This window comes from Ambystoma mexicanum, chromosome 2q, assembly GCF_040938575.1.
Source record: "Ambystoma mexicanum isolate Mex_15411 chromosome 2q, UKY_AmexF1_1, whole genome shotgun sequence".
NCBI classification, from domain to species: Eukaryota; Metazoa; Chordata; class Amphibia; order Caudata; family Ambystomatidae; genus Ambystoma; species Ambystoma mexicanum.
Genome location: NC_090924.1, coordinates 1457905947 through 1457925076, shown reverse-complemented (window position 1 = coordinate 1457925076; position 19130 = coordinate 1457905947). Strand labels below are relative to the sequence as shown.

Here is a 19130-nt window from a genome sequence, read left to right as displayed (position 1 = left end):
TACCCTGATGCTTGTGTTCTATGTCTCCCTCTACACAGCGCAAAGTGAAGAAGAAGGCGGAGACGGTGCTGTGGAGCTAAGCGGCGGGGATGCCCCCACGGCTGCAGCGGAAGGGGTGAGTGAGCCCCCACAGGGGCTTGCAACAGCAGAAGGCGGTGTGGAGCCATCCAGGTTGGTGGTTTCCACAGAGGAGGAGGAGGCCGCTACTGAGCCGCACATGGGGCCTGGTGGGGGCATCCCTGCTGGTGCAAGTGGTGCAGTCCAGGGGCAGGGGCAGGAGGCAGAACAGGTCGCCATGGAGGTACCTGAGCATGTCACTGTCCCTGACACTGTGACTGCACCACCATGCACCAGCAGGGATGCCCCATCCCAGGCCTGTCCACAGGTAGGGGGGATGTCCATGTCATCTGACACTCCTCTAACTGCAGACGAGGGGACCCCCAGCCATATGGAGAAGGTCCTGATTGGTGTCTCGTTGCGCACGGGTGTCATTCGTGATGAGGTGTGTGCTTTCCGGGGGGAGCACGCACGTCATCACGAAGAGCACCCTGCCAACGTGGCCCAGTTGGGAGCGGTCGTGGTCGGGGGTCTCGTACATGTGTCGGGCACTCTGGCGACCCTCTCCTCCTCTGTGAAGGCTATGCACCAGTCATTCTCCATGCCGTCTTCCGGCCCAGATGCCACCAGGGCCCCCTGTGGACCTGCCCCGACTAATGCAGCCACCTCGGTGGGGATCCCATCCCCGCCACAGTCGGGAGTCAGAGGTCCAGCAGGGCTGGACACACCAGCAACTGGACCCCAGCAGATGGAGGATGTGACGGCATCATCGGGCAGGGCACGTGCACGACGGCGTCAGTGGATTCCATCAGCCTGGATGCTGTCGTGCTGGCACAGGCAGTTGTGTCGGAGGCAGCGGCAGGCTCGACGTGGGAGGCATCATGGCTCGGGGCCATCAACATCAGGGGTGCAGGCATCGGCTGGAGGGCAGGAGAACCCTGGAATGGGAGTGGCTTCCATGTGGGAGCGGTTGGGCCAGCAGATAGGTGCGGAGCGGCAGTGGGCAGAGGAGGAACGGCTCACAATGGTCAGGGCGGAGAACTCCATGCGGAGGGCGCTGAGGCGGGCTGAGTGCCTCGAGGGTCTTCGCAGGGAGTTGGAACTGGACACTGCATTATCCCTGCGAGACCTCGGGGCCAGGGAACATGCCCGCCTCCAAGCCATTGAACAGGAGTTCGATGATGCCCTGGCCCATGATAACAACCAGCGAGCCGTCGGACTAGCCCGCTGCCCTTGTAAATAGTTATGTAGTTAGTGTTAGGTTTGCTTTGCTTTTTTATTTATTTTGGACCTTTTGGACAATGGACCACATTTTTGTATATAGTTTATTTATTAGGTAGTATTTTTAGATGGGTTTCATTTCTTCAGTTGGGATCATGGACCCTGGATTGTTTATCTGTATATAGTTGACAGTTGGATTTTAGTTTTTTTTGGGGATTTACCCATGGAACAATGGTTTTCGGTTTTGTTTTTCCCTTGGATTTACTTTTTTGAACTGTGACTTTGGACACCTTTCCTTTGGATTATGATTTGTGTTTTTTCATTATTTTACAAACATGCTGCTTTTGGTTTTTGATTCCCATTGTCGTTTGTTTATTTTTAATTCCATTTATGTTGCTTTTAATACATTTTTTTCATCAAACTTCAATGTGTAGTAGCATCTCATTGGTTTCATGCACATCATGATATGGGTTTTGACATTCACTTACACCCATTGTGTGTATGTGAGGGACATGTGTTCATTTACATACTTGCCATTGGGGTTGTATCATGTAATTGGCATTTCTAAGTGGGTGGATGCAATACGTGGGTGGGTGTTTGGCATGTGGAGGCTGCCCATAAGGGCCAGGGATCTAGATTGTGATGACGTGTTGGCTGGGGGACATGTGTTAGGGCCTGCTGGCAGGTGCCCCGCAATGCTGGGGGTGTAGGGGGACATGAGTGGGACATGAGTGGGGGCCTGCTGGCAGGTGCCCCGCAATGCTGGGGGCTGGGGGTGTAGGGGGACATGAGTGGGACATGAGTGGGGGCCTGCTGGCAGGTGCCCCGCAATGCTGGGGGGTGGGGGTGCAAGGGGACATGAGTTGGTGCAAGGAGTAGTGCAAGGAGACATGTGCCTTTGCTGGGGGGCATGCCCATGTTGGGTGGGCTGCCTGCGGGACATTACCAGGGATGCAGGGTAGTCCCCTGTGGTGTGGGCTGCCTGCAGGGGCCGTGGAGGGTGTACAGGGAACACCTGGGAGGACCCACACTGCCAAATCACATGTAGGACTCCCCGACACCCCCAAAATACACGTACCCTACTGAAATTGCGTGTGAAAACACCCGCGCACCCCTGCAATACACGTACCCATGCCAGTCGCGTGTGAATACACATGTGCACCCCTGAAATACACGTACCCAGGCCAGTCACGTGTGAAAACACACGCGCACCCCTGAAATACATGTACCCAGGCAAATCGCGTGTGAAAACCCCCGCGCACCCCTCAAATACACGTACCCAGGCCAGTCGCGTGTGAAAACACACGCGTACCCCTCAAATACACGTACCCAGGCCAATCGCGTGTGAAACTTCTCGCGCCCCTAAAATACACGCACCCAGGCCAATCACGTGTGAAACTTCTCGCGCACCCCTGAAATACACGCACCCAGGCCAATCGCGTGTGAAACTTCTCGCGCACCCCTGAAATACACGCTCCCAGGCTGGATGGCGTGTGAAGATTCCCGCACACCCCTGAAATACACGCACCCATGCCAATCGCGTGTGAAACTTCTCGCGCACCCCTGAAATACACGCACCCAGGCCAATCACGTGTGAAATTTCTCACGCACCCCTGTTAAAGATGGTGTCTCTAGGGCGCTGAGTACCTGGGCTTCCGGTAGTTGTTCGTGGTGAGGTCGCCAGGCTGTCCGACAGGTGACTGTAGATGATGAAACGCAAGAAACCGGCACACCCCTTCCCCTGAAGTCAACAGGGTTAGAGGTGGACCAGCTCCCAACGCCACAAAAGTGCACCTTCCTGATTCTTGCAGCGTTGGAGCAGTCTGCAAGGTAGAATTGCGGACAGAATGCTGTGGTATTCTTCAGAGGATACAAAACTGGAGGCAGCAGGAAGGCAGAAAGGGAGAGGCAGGCAGGTCTTGGAAGGCAAGGTAGAAGAGCAAGACCGTAGCAGGCAAAACTGTAGGACAAGGCTGAAGCAGACAAAGACTGGTGGGCAGGCTGGAGCAGGAAGGAATGATGGGCTGGCTGAAGCAGGCAGACAAAGACTGGAGGGCAGGCTGAAGCAGGCAAGGACTGGAGGGCAGGCTGGAGCAGGCAAGGACTGGGGGGCAGGCTGGAGCAGGCAAGGACTGGAGGGAAGGCTGGAGCAGGCAAGGACTGGAGGGCAGGCTGGAGCAGGCAAGGACTGGAGGGCAGGCTGGAGCAGGCAAGGACTGGAGGGCAGGCTGGAGCAGGGAACAACAAGAGCTGAAGCAGCAGAGGCTTCAGGAGCGAAGACACGATCCGAGAAACAAACCGTGTTGAGACGCGGTGAGTTTCGGGATCTCGCTCCTCAAATAGGACCGGCAGCACTCAGGAGGCTTGGAACGCAAGCCGTGCTATCCCTGAGTGCTGCCGCGTCCGAAACGAGGCTTGGGAAGCAAGCTTGTGGCTTCCCAAGCGTCTCGAGGACTGCGCATGCGCGAAGACCGAGACGCGGCCCGGGACACAGAAACCCCGGGACACAGAAACCCCGGAAGCGCCGACCGCCGCGGTCCCCCAGCCGGTATCGGGGATAACAGCGCCAGGATGGGGAGCGTCGGGACCCATAGACGCGCCCCCTCCGACAGGTAAGTGAGGTGGAGGTGGTAACACTTTGCCCCCTCCCAGAAAGGCCAGGAGCCCCAGGTTTCCACGGAAAGCGGCGATAAAAATCACGGATCAGGCGGGGGGCATGTACATAACTGCGTGGTTCCCAAGTTCTATCACAGGCTGGGTAGCCCTTCCAGTCCACCAAATACTGGAGTACCCCTCGCCTGATGCGAGAATCGCAAATTTCCTGTACCTCAAATTCAGGAGACCCCCGGATAACAACAGGTGCAGGACGAGGGGTTGATCGGCCAAACAAGTCTACCACGTATGGCTTCAACAGGGAGACATGGAAAACCGGATGCACCCGCCATGTTTGAGGCAATTGCAAGCGGAAAGCCACAGCAGACAGGCGTTTAGTGATCCTGAAAGGGCCAAAATATCGGGGAGCCAATTTGGTGGGCAAATTACGAATGGGAAGATGCTTGGAGGACAACCAAACAAGATCCCCCACCTGGAAAGGAGGTTCAGGTGTCCTTCCCTTATCAGCCTGTCGCTTCATCCGTGCCTGTACCTCCGCCAAAGTACTGCGTGCCAAGGAGTGTTGATCCTGAATGGAAGTGATGAGCCAATCAGCAGAGGGAACCGCACTTGAAGGTACAGGACAAAAGGGTACCAATCTAGGATGCAAGCCAGACAAACAGAAAAACGGACTCAGGCCCGTAGCTGAATGAACTGTGTTGTTATAGGAGACTTCAGCAAAAACTAGATGAGACTTCCAGTTAGATTGGGTGGCATTGGCAAAACAGCGAAGATATTGTTCTAGGGTCTGGTTAGTCCTTTCTGTCTGGCCGTTGGTGTGAGGATGATAACCAGAACTGAGTGCGCGATGAATGCCGAGATGACTGCACAATTGACGCCAGAAAGATGACAAGAATTGAGACCCTCGGTCGGATATGATCTTTTGCGGTAGTCCGTGTAACCTGTATATCTCCTGAAGAAATGCCGATGCCATCTGTGTAGCAGTTGGTATCTTAAAGAACGGAACAAAATGAGCCGCTTTGGAAAAACAGTCTATAACGACCATGATACAGGTATATTCTTCAGATGGAGGAAGTTCCACGATGAAATCAACCGCTATGGTGTGCCAAGGGTAAGGAGGAATCTCGGTGGGATGAAGCAACCCCAGGGGCCTCTTCCTAGGAATCTTCACCTGGGCACACACAGGACAACTCTTTACATAACGTTCAACATCATCGGCCCAACATGGCCACCAGAACTGTCTGGATATTATTTCTCGAGTTGCTCCGATTCCACGATGGCCACCCACTCGGGAGTCGTGAAACCCCTGAAGCACAAGAGTTCGAAGAGTGGTTGTGGGAACAAATAGCCTGTTCCGGAAGAAAAGCAGTCCATTATCTTCAGTAATCTGTGGATGCCTCATGAGGCCTTCCCGCTCAGGATCGGAATTCGTGTCTTGTAGAATCTTCTGAAAATAAGGTGATAGAGTGAACAGGAAATGCTTTGGGGATATTATTGGCTCCTCCCTGTACTGCTTTCTTGCTTCTACCTCCAAGGATCGAGACAAGGCATCGGCCTTTAAATTCCGAGCACTGGGGATGTATGTGACATGGAAGTCATAGTGAGAGAAAAAAAAGGCCCACCGGGCTTGACGAGAGGTTCGGCACTGAAGAGACTTCAAATACTGCAAATTTCGGTGGTCAGTACGTACTTCCACAGAATGCCGGCCTCCAAGGAGATGATGTCTCCACTCTTCGAATGCAGCCTTTATTGCCAACAATTCCTTCTCGATTACTGCGTAATTTCGTTCGCTAGGCGTGAGCTTGCGGGAAAAGTATGCCACAGGGTGTTCCACATCAGTTTATGGTTCCTTTTGCAAAAGGACTGCACCCACCGCAAGGTCGGAAGCGTCGGCTTCTACAATGTATGGCATCTCGTCATTTGGATGACGCAAAATGGGAGCAGTACTAAAGGCTTGTTTCAAGACGTTGAAAGCCTTGGTGGCTTGTGTATTCCAAAAAAAAGGTGTTTTACTGCTAGTTAGTTGAGTTAAGGGAGCCGTGAGTTGGGAAAAATGGGGTATAAATTGCCGATAAAAATTAGCAAATCCCAAGAATCGTTGAAGGGACTTTACATCAGAAGGTTGAGTCCAATCCTGAATGGCTTGTACCTTGGCTGGATCCATGATAATTCCAGTGCCACTGATCACATAGCCCAGAAATTCCATTCTTTTCTTATGAAAAGAACACTTCTCAAACTTAACGTACAGGTGGTTCTGGGATAAACGTCGAAGCACCTCTCGAACATGTTCCACATGTTGCTTCAGGGAGACAGAAAAAATGAGGATATCATCGAGGTACACCCAAACTGATATCCCGATTAGATCACAAAAAATGCTATCCATAAAATGCTGAAAGACAGCCGGGGCATTACATAATCCGAATGGCATTACCTGGTATTCGTAATGCCCGAAAGGGGTCTTAAAAGCCGTCTTCCATTCGTCTCCCTTCTTAATTCGAATTAAGTGATAAGCGCCTCGTAGATCCAACTTAGTAAACACCTGGGCAGTTCGAAGGGATTCCATGATGCTTCGAATTAAAGGCAATGGATATCTATCCTTTCTTGTGATATCATTTAATTGACGGTAGTCAATACAGGGTCGTAGGGTTCCTTCCTTCTTCTTCACAAAAAATAGCGGGAATCCAGCTGGTGATTTCGAGGGAGTGATATATCCCTTCCTGATACAGTCTGACAAGTATTCTTGAAGAACCACCTTCTCAGTAAGGGACAAGGCGTATACCTTCCCATGAGGTATCACTGAACCAGGTACCAATTCAATAGTACAGTCAAATGTTCGATGAGGTGGCAGTGGTATGTCTTCGGGTTCAGAAAACACTGGCTGGAATTCGGCATATTCCTGAGGGACAGACAATAGAGCACAAAATTCAGGAAAGCCAGTACCCCTCGTGAGGGGTATGGAGGAAATCTCCTTTCTTGACACACCAGGCAAACAGCAATCCTGGAGGCAGAGAGTTGAGGTGAAATCCAAAAGGCGAGCTCCCCAATTGATGGTAGGATTATGGTGAAGAAGCCAAGGTAAACCCAAGACCACGGGATAGGAGGGTGATCTGATGACATCCAAGGCGATCTTTTCCCCATGTTCTTTAATCTGCATATGTAGGCACATGGTTTGTTGACGAATTGGACCGGAAGATAATGGGGTTCCATCGATAACCTCGACGGGCAAGACACTTCTCCGGGGTAACAAGGGTATTTCTTGGCAGACTGCAAATGTCTCATCTATATAGTTCCCAGATGCTCCACAATCCAGCAAGCCCAGCACCTCTGTCTCTTTGTTTAACCATGATAACTTGATCCTCACCACCAGTAAAACAGCCGGTTGCATGGGCTGAAATGAAGAGGCGGAACTGGAAAGGACTGAATACGAATCTGGACCTGTCGTTGCCCTTCCTACTGACGACAGGCCAACTAGTTTTCCGACTTTCTTTGTGGGCGTGAAGGACAAGTACCCAAGAAATGCCCAGCAGCCCCACAGTATATGCAAAGGGCCTCATTACGACCCTGGCGGAAAGCAACTGACCTGACCGCCATAGCGTAAATAGCATTTCCGCCATTGCACGTTGGAGTAAAGTGCGGGTAATTCCGACCCATCGGGCACGAGCATTACGCCATGGCGGAATTGGAAAGTCTGCGATGGCGGAAATGACCCCAAAACGCCCTTTACCGCCGCCGTACGCCGCACTAGGTGCAATTCCGCCACCCATCTTAGCGGTCACCGTAATGAGCGGGCAGCGCAAATTACGGTCACCGTAAATATACGGAAACGGAAGTAAAAACATGTTGCCGGAACGGGAAACAGCACGCCGTACACCAATAAAATGAGAATCCCAACACAACCATAAAAAAACCGACCCTGAGACACATCCCAACCCGTTAGCCACTCCAGTTAAAAAAATAAATATGGGAAAAGTAGCTAAAAAAGCGTGTGATCGCAAGCGGCAGGTCCACTTCTCCCATGAGGAACTGACCGTGCTCACAGAGACCCTCCAGGAGAATGCTGCCGTCGTCTTCTCGACGCAAATGACCAGGACGGCCCTTGCGAACAAGAAGGCCATATGGGCCCTGGTGGCACAGCGTGTAAGTGCGGTGGGGACCGCACCCCACAACCCACAGCAATGCAGAAAGCGATGGGACGACTTGCGGATACGCGTCCGGAGCATACTTTCTGCCAACAGAAACATTGCCACAGCTACCGGGGGAGGATCGGAATCACCCATCAAGTTGACCCCCTGGGAAGAAATCTGTGCCTCCACCATCGGAATGGAGAGCATAGAGGGAGTCGGAGGGATGGAGAAAGGAGTGCCGACATCCGAAGAATCAGGTAGGTTGGCCAAATGAAACAATGCCAAATCCACAAAGTACAATCAAGTGCAGTACCATGTGTCCCCACCGTGCAATAGAAACACATGTCCAGGAGAACGTCCACATACTTTGGCCTGATAGCGCCCTCTAACAGTCAGAATAAATAAATAAGTTAAAATCCTAAAATCCTAAAACCACCCTCTACATGTGCAGCATGCACCCCCTAACTGCAGGCTGCCAAATAAATGCATCCTCAATCCACACAAAAATGAGACCACCTCCAAGGCCCTGACCCAAATCACCCTCATGTACCACCCCAATGCATGTGATACATTGCCATTCCAATTCCCACAGACCCATAAATAACGCTCGCCCTCCTTTACTCCACCACAGGGTCCGATTCAAACGCCGAGCTTCAGGACACCCCTACCAGCACACCTGCAAAGAGGGCCAAGACCAACGGCCAAAGACCCTCAACCTCAGCTGCACGGATCAAGACACGGCAGCAGCAGAAATCAAGTGGCAGCACACTGGAGGGGACTGCAACAGGCACCCCAGCAGCCAGCATGTCCACAACAGCATCTCCACAGGTCCCCCCAAAGGATGTTTCAGATGGCACTGCTTCTGGTGGTAGCAGCACCATAGGTGACACTGCTGTCATGCCAGCATGCTCCGACACAGAAAACGGTGCTGGCGATGTAGGACCCATCCATGACCTGTCTCAATCACCCTGTTTGTTTCATCCCGTACACCATGAGGAAACCACGCAGGGGCACCCACAAGACGACGACTGGCCAAGCCCCACAAGCCCTGTGGCAAGGCAACATGTGGTGATCAGCCCCTCTGTCACACCACCGCAAATGAGCATGGGACAGCAGAGGCAACAGTCCCTCGACCAGCTGATCGTGCAACAGCAGCAACTGGCCACGCTCCTCAAGGAGCATGCTGATGAATGTGGGGGTTCTAGGGCAGCCATTGAAACATCCACTGAGACACTTAGGGCACAAATAGAGCAAAGTACTGAGAGCCTGAGGGGAGAAATGGAGAGAAGCACCGAGATCCTGAGGGCACAAATGGAGAGAAGCACCGAGAGCCTGAGGGGGGAACTGCATGCGACGTCCAAAGACGTATGTGGTGAACTTGCCGCTGTGCGCCGTGTGCTCACTGAGCTCTCACAAACCCTTAGGGACATGCATGGACGTGAGCAGGCAGAGACATCATCCGTTGCAAGTTCCGTCCAGGGCAGCCCCCAGCGTAGATCTGGCAGGAACCTGCGCTCCACAGGCAGGGGTGCCCCTGATACCCGGAGAGGGGGCTTGCAATAGCGTCTGCCCACGGACAATATGCATCTTTGGACACTGGTGTTCGGGGGGGGAGGTAGGAGGGTGGAGGGGGTGTGTTGGGCTTTTCTGGGTGGCGGGTCCATTGGGTGTATAATATCAATTCACATTAGCAATACATTTCTTCATATTCATCCAATGAGATGTGTGGACATTGATCTTTGTGTACGAGGCCTTCATAGGCGTACAGTCCACATTGTGCATGTACTAGACACACGCAGTGCCACAAGTCCCGTTTCCATGTAATAGGCACCATGCGTGAGTGCTAGAAGCATGCATCTATGATGCTCTGACGAATTACACGTGCCTCCTGTGCCTCACGGACTCCTTGAGGTGCTGCCACATCCCCACCCTCATCATTACCATCTTCAGGTGCATGCAGTTCTGCGTCAGGGGGCATGGGCACATTTCTACGTACGCACATGTTGTGTAGCATGACACATGCCATGACCATCTTCGAAAACTTCTCATGGCTGTACAGGAGTGCCCCGCCAGACCTGCTGAGGCAGTGGAAACGAGCCTTCAGTAGGCCGAATGCCTGTTCTATGACTACACGGGTACGTGAGTGGGCATGGTTGTAGTCCTCCTCATGCTGGTTCTGTGGGTTCCGGAGTGGTGTAAGGAGCCATCTCTTCAGTGGATACCCGGCATCACCTGTAAGTGGCCAATAAAGGATGTTAGTGGAATGTGATTGCTATGTACGCATCCCCCCCTTCCTGCCAGGTCATTGACGCATCACATGCCCCACATTCTCATGCATGAAATGAGACTCACCGAGTAGCCAGGATCTGTGCCCTGCGTGTCGCTCCATGTAGCGTGGTATTCTAGAGTTCCTCAAGACCATAGAATCATGGGTTGATCCTGGAAATCGGGCACAACAATGTGTAAAGATCCTCTTGGAGTCACACACCATTTGCACATTGATAGAATGATATTGCTTCCGTTTGCGGTACTGGACCTCCATGGCATGTGGGACAACCAATTCCACATGGGTGCAGTCGATGGCACCAATGCAACCCGGGATGCCGCCAAGTGCATGGAATCCCACTTTTGCGTTGGTAAACTCCTGGTCCGAGCGTGGTAGAGTGATGTAGTCGTCTGCGTGCTTCAGGAGGGCATCGAGCACTTGGAATAGTGTCCGTGACAACAGGGGCTGTGAAATGCCATGCAACTGTCCGACTGTGTGCTGGTAGGTGCCTGTGGCCAGGAAGTGGAGTACAGACACCACCTTCAGTAGGGGTGGGATGGCGGTTGGGCTATCTATCATGCTGACAAGGTCAGCATGTGTCATGTCCACAATGGCGATTATGGTGTCCCGGTCCAAACGGTAGAGGGTGTGGATCTGCTCAGCAGTGAGGTTGAACGGATTAGCTCGGAGGCGTGGGATTGCGGGCTGCCTGCGTGGTGGTAGTGGCTGTGCTGGTGGGCCTTGCTGCCCCTGCCCTGCCCTCCTCCTCCTGCGCCTCCTCTGTGCGGCCGGTTGTTGTAGCAGTTGGTGTTCATCATCTTCTTGTAGTTGTAGTACTTGCAGTGCTATCAGGTCCCCCAGGCCCAACATCGCTAGTCCTGCCGGTAGCATTTTGGAGTGGGTGTGGTTGTGGGAGGGGGTTGGGTGTGCAATTTATGTGCTGCCAGGCTGTATGGCCTCCACCTGTGGTGATTCATTGAACCTGTGGCAGCTGCAATCCCTTTTGGGCGAGCACGTCCCGCACAAAACGCTGCATTTTGCCGCATGGCATCTTGCAATTGCAATCATGTATGAAATCCCGATGGCAGTGAAATGTACTTTGAATGTATTTTATGCTATGGTCCCATTGTTTCACATACTATATTTGTAGTCGCGAACAAACTTGTGAAGGGTCAGTGGAATGTAGGACTCGATCGACGGCGGACCCTCATGCAGCACTGTAACGAACTTCACCGACGGGCGTGGCGTCCCATTTGTGATTGTAGCCAGTTAGCATTATCACACACAGCCGCACTACATAGATGTATTTGTGAATGCAAGCGTTCACAGATGCCTTTTCGACGTGATGTTGCAAATGAGGACTTCGAAGGACAGCGCTTTTGGTTTTCAACTAGCGGCGAGGAGTCGCCCACAGGTCTGCCTGGAAATATAACGTTCTATTGTTGAATGTCCTTGGGACAGGGCCCATAACGAGCAGGCAATGAATGATATGAATTGAATGGGATGCGCAATAGCGTAGTGGACGATAAGGCAGGACGTTCCCAAATCCATGTTACTTCACAACACTACAGATCCGGCCAGGAGCACAGTGGTTTTTGCAGACTGCATTACGCACAGACGCAATGGAAGTTTCCAATATTATGTGAGTTAATCTTCATGCGTTTTCATGCCGGGATGAGGGAATGATGAATGGATGCATGGACAGATGATTTAATTTAGAGTCTGCCATGTACATGGCTTTTTGGAATCGATCCCCTTACCCTGCGCTATGTGATGCAAAACTGCCATAGTGGGACCATCGTCTATCTGCCCTTGTTGGATCCTCCCTGTCTCGACGCGCCTTCATACACTTGTGTCTATGCACGTTACTAATCCCATGTAATGGATTCTGTCTTAACAGACGCATGCACACAAACAGACGTTAGTAATGGTGTATTCACCTCGATTTATTTCGTTATGATTCGCTAGTGATTTCGGGGTGTATATATTCCTTTGGAGCGGCCTAGCATGCATTTGGTTGTAGATTTAGTGTGTTGAATGAAGTGAGTAATACATCTGGAGTTCTGAAGGCCATACAGTTATTTTTTGTTTCATTTGGGTGACAGGTATCTCCTGCCCTTTTGCAGCTGCTATCTGTACGCCACTCCTGCAGATGGGTTTTACTCTCGACACCTGCAGCTTCGAGTTAATCAGTGGAGCACCATTACGATCTTATGGGACGATCGCCAATGGGTCACATGCCCTTACGCAGTACTGGTGGCTAGGTGCAACATTTCTGCCTTTCAGCTGGACTAGTGCCTACCTCATGGGACGGCCCTGCAGTTCTAGGCGCATCCATGTTGCCTTTTTGAACGTTAATGTAGCCCCTGTGTACCATGAATGAACAGGGCGTCACACAAGTAGAAGCTGGTCATTTATTGCGGATGCAGCCCACAGTGATGATTGATGTTTTGGAGTTTATGTGCAAATAGCTGTATGGGCTTTGTGATTTTGATGTGCATTAAATTTATATTCTGATATTAGCCGTGTTGCGTTATTCTTTGCAAGTAATGTAGCATATTCCGATTTGTGGCGCTATGTATTGTGAGATGATCTGCATTGTGTTACGCCTTCTGAGTTGAGTTGCGTGGTACTGTACTGGCCGCGTTTGCCTACGTAGCACAGTATGGTCACGGATAGGGGCTGCCATTGTGACTGTTTTAATGATGTCATGCTCAGGGGCGGGGGATTAGCTTTTGCCCAACTGATGCCGGTCAGCCAGGTCGATTGGTGGAATGGTGGGATTTTCTGTATATGGGTGGTCACAGGTGCCAGTGTTTGCGTGCGTTTGTTGGAGGGAGACTGGGGTCATGTCCATTGGAATAGCTTCTGTATTCGTGCCATCTGTGCCTTGCAGCTTCCATTGGCCCCTCTTGAGATTAGCCTGGCTGCTCAGTCACTCTGCCAACTTGTGTGGTACATGCTTATGCTGATGGTTGGTTTGTTTACTGGCAAAAGTACAGGGCTGGTGCAATCTCCCTCAGGATACTGCTTTGGATGTTGCCTTACACTGGTGGCAAGCGATGGGGGACTGTTGTTGTTTTGTGTCATGTGATCTTTCTGTTCATTTTGGTGTACTTGAACCTTCAAATGCCTGTGCTGCATCGGTACGGCAATGGTGACATGCCGAATATGGATGGCCACTCACAAGGCACTTGTGGCCCCTGCATGCATTTTTACGTTGGCATGCATGGGTGACTTGTACATTTCACTGGTTGCATGGTGTGACTTCATTGCGCCTACGAGGAGTTGTGCAATGTGGGCAGGGAGTGGAGTACAGGCACTCAGTAGGGCCATTTACGGTTGGTTCACGTTGCCGTATTTCTCCCCATGGCGGAATGGTACTTTCTGCCATGCTTGATGGCGTTATGTCAATGTCCGTTGGGTCATAATTCGCGTACCGTTGCGCCATGGCGGAAATTACGGTTTTGCAAGGCGCGCATGCGCGTACTTGGTGCAGTTTGCGTTGCTGTTCACTGCGGTGTCGCTATTGGCATCGTACTTTACGGTGACGGGTCATAATCGCAACGAGCGGTATTCGATGGCGGTATTCCATTTCCGCCATAGTTTTTCGATTTCCGCAAGGGTCGTAATGAGGCCCAAAGTCTTAAATTTCATCTGCGTTTCCGTTCAGCTTCCGAGAGCGGACCCCTAACGGCTCCCAACTGCATGGGTTCGGGGCCGGAGTCCGAAGTTCCGGAATTTCCAGTCTGAGCGTTGGGTGGTCTTGTGAACAGCCGTTCAGCCCGTCGTCTCTCACCCTTCCGTTCTGCCAATCTATGGTCTATTCGCAACACTTGTTCAATTAATTGTTGAAGAGTATCAGGCTCAGGAATATGTAGTAATTCATCTTTGTACTCCCCTCTTAGACCTCTTCGGAACAAAGTCTTTTGAGTTATCTCAGGCCACTGGGAGTCGGTTGCCAATTGACGGAAACGGCCAATCTAAGCTATGATATCCATAACACCCTGTTTCAGATCCATCAATTGATTCTGGGCTGTGGAGGCCAAATTTGTGATTGAAAGACCTCCAGAAATGCTTTTTCAAAAGCTGCAAAGTCATTGAGTATGGGACTATTGGCGGACACCAATGGAGCGGCCCAGGCCAGGGCATTTCCAGTCAAATTTCCCAAAATATATCCTATCTTGGCTTTGTCGGAATTGAAATGAGAGGCTCTAAAGAGGAAATGTATTCTGCAATGATTGCAAAACTCTGCTACACGTCTCGGGTCTCCGTCAAACTTGATGGGCGTAGTCTGGGACATAGCCCCTTCTCCCTGAGACGTTACCCCAGAGGATTGTGACACCATCTGTCTTAGACCAATGTTCTCTTGACGGAGTGCTGTCATTTTGGCCTGAAGAACACGCATCTCCTCCCGGAGTTCTTGAGCCTCATCCATCTCGGAGTCGGAAGGTAGGCGTCTCAATCTGTTAAAGATGGCGTCTCTAGGGCGCTGAGTACCTGGGCTTCCGGTAGTTGTTCGTGGTGAGGTCGCCAGGCTGTCCGACAGGTGACTGTAGATGATGAAACGCGAGAAACCGGCGCACCCCTTCCCCTGAAGTCAACAGGGTTAGAGGTGGACCAGCTCCCAACGCCACAAAAGTGCACCTTCCTGATTCTTGCAGCGTTGGAGCAGTCTGCAAGGTAGAATTGCGGACAGAATGCTGTGGTATTCTTCAGAGGATACAAAACTGGAGGCAGCAGGAAGGCAGAAAGGGAGAGGCAGGCAGGTCTTGGAAGGCAAGGTAGAAGAGCAAGACCGTAGCAGGCAAAACTGTAGGACAAGGCTGAAGCAGACAAAGACTGGTGGGCAGGCTGGAGCAGGAAGGAATGATGGGCTGGCTGAAGCAGGCAGACAAAGACTGGAGGGCAGGCTGAAGCAGGCAAGGACTGGAGGGCAGGCTGGAGCAGGCAAGGACTGGGGGCAGGCTGGAGCAGGCAAGGACTGGAGGGCAGGCTGGAGCAGGCAAGGACTGGAGGGCAGGCTGGAGCAGGGAACAACAAGAGCTGAAGCAGCAGAGGCTTCAGGAGCGAAGACACGATCCGAGAAACAAACCGCGTTGAGACGCGGTGAGTTTCGGGATCTCGCTCCTCAAATAGGACCGGCAGCACTCAGGAGGCTTGGAACGCAAGCCATGCTATCCCCGAGTGCTGCCGCGTCCGAAACGAGGCTTGGGAAGCAAGCTTGTGGCTTCCCAAGCGTCTCGAGGACTGTGCATGCGCGAAGATCGAGACGCGGCCTTCCGCGCATGCGCAGACCCCGGGACACAGAAACCCCGGAAGCGCCGACTGCCGCGGATGACCGCGGTCCCCCCAGCCGGTATCGGGGATAACAGCGCCAGGATGGGGCGCATCGGGACCCATAGACGCGCCCCCTCCGACAGGTAAGTGAGGTGGAGGTGGTAACAACCCCTGAAATACACGCACCCAGGCCAATTTCATGTAAAACTTCTCGCGCACCCCTGAAATGCATGCACACGCTCCCCCAGGCCCGATCGTGTGTGAAACTTCTCGCGCACCAATGAAATACACGCAACCAGGCCAATCGCGTGTAAAACTTCTCGCGCACCCCTGAAATACACGCACACACTCCCCCAGCCCAATCGCGTGTGAAACTTCTCGTGCACCCATGAAATACACACACCCAGGCCAAACGCATGTTACCGCGAAACCCGTAATACACGTTACCCGCTTGGCGTTTGCTGTTTGGCAGTCCGGTAAACCAGTCCAGGGTTGGCGCAGCCCTTTGCGTTAGTTTTGGGATTTTGATGGCTTTTCCTTGCGCGAGGGCATTCTTGGGGGCGTAACTGGCGCTGCTGCAGGCTCGCTGCGCCATGCTGCGCCGCGGATGGTTTTGGATACGAGAATCCATGAATACGCTGTGCACGGAAATCGATTTTATCGCACGCGGCTGGCGCAGACATTCGCACGGGCACGCTGTGCGCCAGCCGCGTGCGGCACTTTTGTGCGAAATTCCATGAATTACCCTGTTAGTCCCTAATTATTGATGTATCAATAATGTGCAATGCGCAGATATTGTTTTGAACTTGTATATTCCAGGAGTGATACAGGGAAATATAGGCAGTAAAAATCCCTCACAGGTGCCTATGTCCCCATATCTGCAAAAAGATGCTGGCAGTTAAGCCAGAATCGTATATGGTAATACAAATTGCAAATGCACTATAAAAACTAGCAAGAGAGAAATACCAAGTGGATAATGTTCATGTCACTGTGTGCTAAAAAACGAGACTTTGTAGAGTCGTATTAGCAAAATGAACACTGTAAAAATTGACAAATTACTTATGGCAGGTATATGTGATGTCTTGCTACAATTTACTGGCAGTAAACCCTTGCGGGTGCCAATACCTTATTTGTCAATTTAAAGTGCAACGTGCTAAGCAAACAAATGTAATTAGAATTGTCCCAAGTGAGATAAATGTATGGAGAAATAATAATAATATGACACATCCTAAATCATTATTAAAAGATGTTAACCAACAAATGCTTCTATGCGCCAGTGCTTGTTGTAATTCTAAAGTGCAATGTGCTTTGTAAACTATTTACATCTTTCTCATAAGTGCAAGATGTTTATTTAAAGTGCAATGTGCTTTGTTAACCTCCCAACGAGTTGATGTTAACATCTCTCAATTTTATATGTATGGCATGCAAATATTGTACAAGGCCCTCTTATATTCTAAAAGTTTGCGCACTTGAGCAAATCACAGTGCTCAAAAAAAGGTGCTGACAGAGTGCAGAAGCAATAAAACATTAAACATTAATCACAAAAATATTGGCATAAAGAAATTAAAAGGAAACACCTAAAGAAAATATCTAGTCAATACTAGAAATTGGTCCCAGAGTTTCTCCAAATACATCTGTTTGTCTTTGAAGTCGTATAACATTGAATTAAGACATCTTAGTATCCCACAAACACATAAGTGGGTCAATTCATAGAATTCAGCGCACGCGCCTGGTGCATAGAGGGAGCGTGTGTCTTGCGTGCGCCTGACGCACCGAAAAACAGTATTTTGGCGCACCGCGTATTTATGGATTTCCCGAGCCATTTGCACCACTGGCGCAGCGAACATCAGCAGCCCCAGTTATGCCCCCAAGAACGCTCCTTGAGCCAGAAAAGGCCATACAAATCCCCAGTACAGAGCAAATGGTCGTGCTAACCCCGGACCAGCATACAGCCTCCCTACACCATATTTGCGTGAAAAACAGCGCATACCGTGCTCGCGGCAGCCAAATCATGTAAAAAGGGCCTTGGAAACCCCACGAAATTCCGTTCCAAACCCGCGCCAGCCAAAACGCCTGAAAATCAACCCGCGCACCCTCTTGAATACGCGTACCCCACTTGCGCCATCCAAATCGCATGAAAAAGGACTACCGTAACCCATTGAATACGCGAACCTCACTTGCGCCAGCAAAATAGCGTGAACTTCCGCTCACACAACCCCATGAATATGTGTAACCCATTCGCGCCAGCAAAAATAATGTGAAAAAGGCCTACTTTAACCCCTTGAATACCTAGACCCCACACACCCCAGCCAAAATGTGTGAAAATATCCTAGCGCACCCACTTGAATATGCGTACCCCGCTCACACCAGTCAAATCGCGTGAAAAGGGCCTTGCTTACCCTCGTGAAATTCCATATCCCTGCACGTGCCAGCAAAATTGCGTGATAGGGCTGCGTGTGTGGAGACGGGTGTTGAGGGGTCACCTGTCGGTCACAGGGAATGGGGAGGTCCCTTGGGGTTTGGGCTCCCTGCGGGCATGGTCATGGGGGATAGGCTGGTCTACTGTGGTGTGGGCTGTCTGCGGGGCATGTTCACAGGAATTGGGTGGTTCCCTGTGGTATCACCGGTGATGGGCTGCCTGTGGACAGCACATCAAAATGTAAACCAAAAAAAAACATGACTTCATGTGAACACAAAAATAAATAAAAAAAACGAAGCAAGACTATATAAAATGAAAGTTTGAAGGGTCCATGATCCCAAAACCAGATGAATCCTCGAAAAAAGCCCTATAAAAAACCAACTATTTACAAAAAGTGGAGCAATGTCCATGGACTCCAAAGAAAAAAGAAAGAGAAAGGAAACCTAACACTAAAGAACTATTTACAATGGTGGATGGCTAGTCCTACGGCTCACCGTTGTTACCAAGAGTTTTGGCCAGGGCATCATCAAACTCTGTGTCCATAGCCTGGAGGTGGGACTGTGCTCTATCCTCGAGGGCTCGCAGGGATGCCGCCATGCTCTCCACCATCTTCCTATGAGTATCCTCGAGGAACTCCGCTCGCCTCTCTGCCCTGACCATGGTGAGCCGTGCCCTCTTTGCCCACCACCGCTATGCACCTATTTGCTGGCCCATCCGCTGTCACACGGAAGACACACTTTGTCCAGGGTCCTCCTGCCCTTTGGCCGATGCCTGCCCCTGTGATGTAGTAGGCCCTGAGACCTGATGCCTCCTACGTCAAGCCTGCTGCTGCCTTGATGCCATGTGCCTGTGCCACCATGACTGCCTCCAGGACAATGCCAACCCCTGGGGCCGTTGTGCATGTGCCCTGCTCGAAGGTGCCTGCACAACCTCCATTGGCAGGGGTCCTGTTGCTGGGGTGACCACCTCTGCTGAACCTGTGACTCCCGACAGTGGGCAGGGATGGGATCTCCACCAGCCTGGCCGTGGTGGAAGGGGCAGGTCCACAAGGGCCCTGGTGGCATCTGGGCCGGAAGACGGCATGGAGGATGACTGGCGCATAGTGGGTGAAGAGGAGGAGGGGGTCGCAAGAGCGCCCAGCACATACATG

At 51.5% G+C, this 19130-nt stretch overlaps 1 protein-coding gene across 1 annotated transcript in view; it reads right to left on the bottom strand.

Annotated features, from left to right (window-relative positions):
- LOC138568885 (vomeronasal type-2 receptor 26-like) overlaps positions 1 to 18640 on the bottom strand; it is a 152264-nt gene extending 133624 nt beyond the window's left edge. The window contains exon 1 of the mRNA XM_069646665.1: positions 18475 to 18640. Within this exon, the coding sequence (XP_069502766.1) occupies positions 18475 to 18640 (166 nt within the window). The remainder of the gene's footprint in view (positions 1 to 18474) is intronic.
- Between the last annotated feature and the right edge of the window lie 490 nt (positions 18641 to 19130).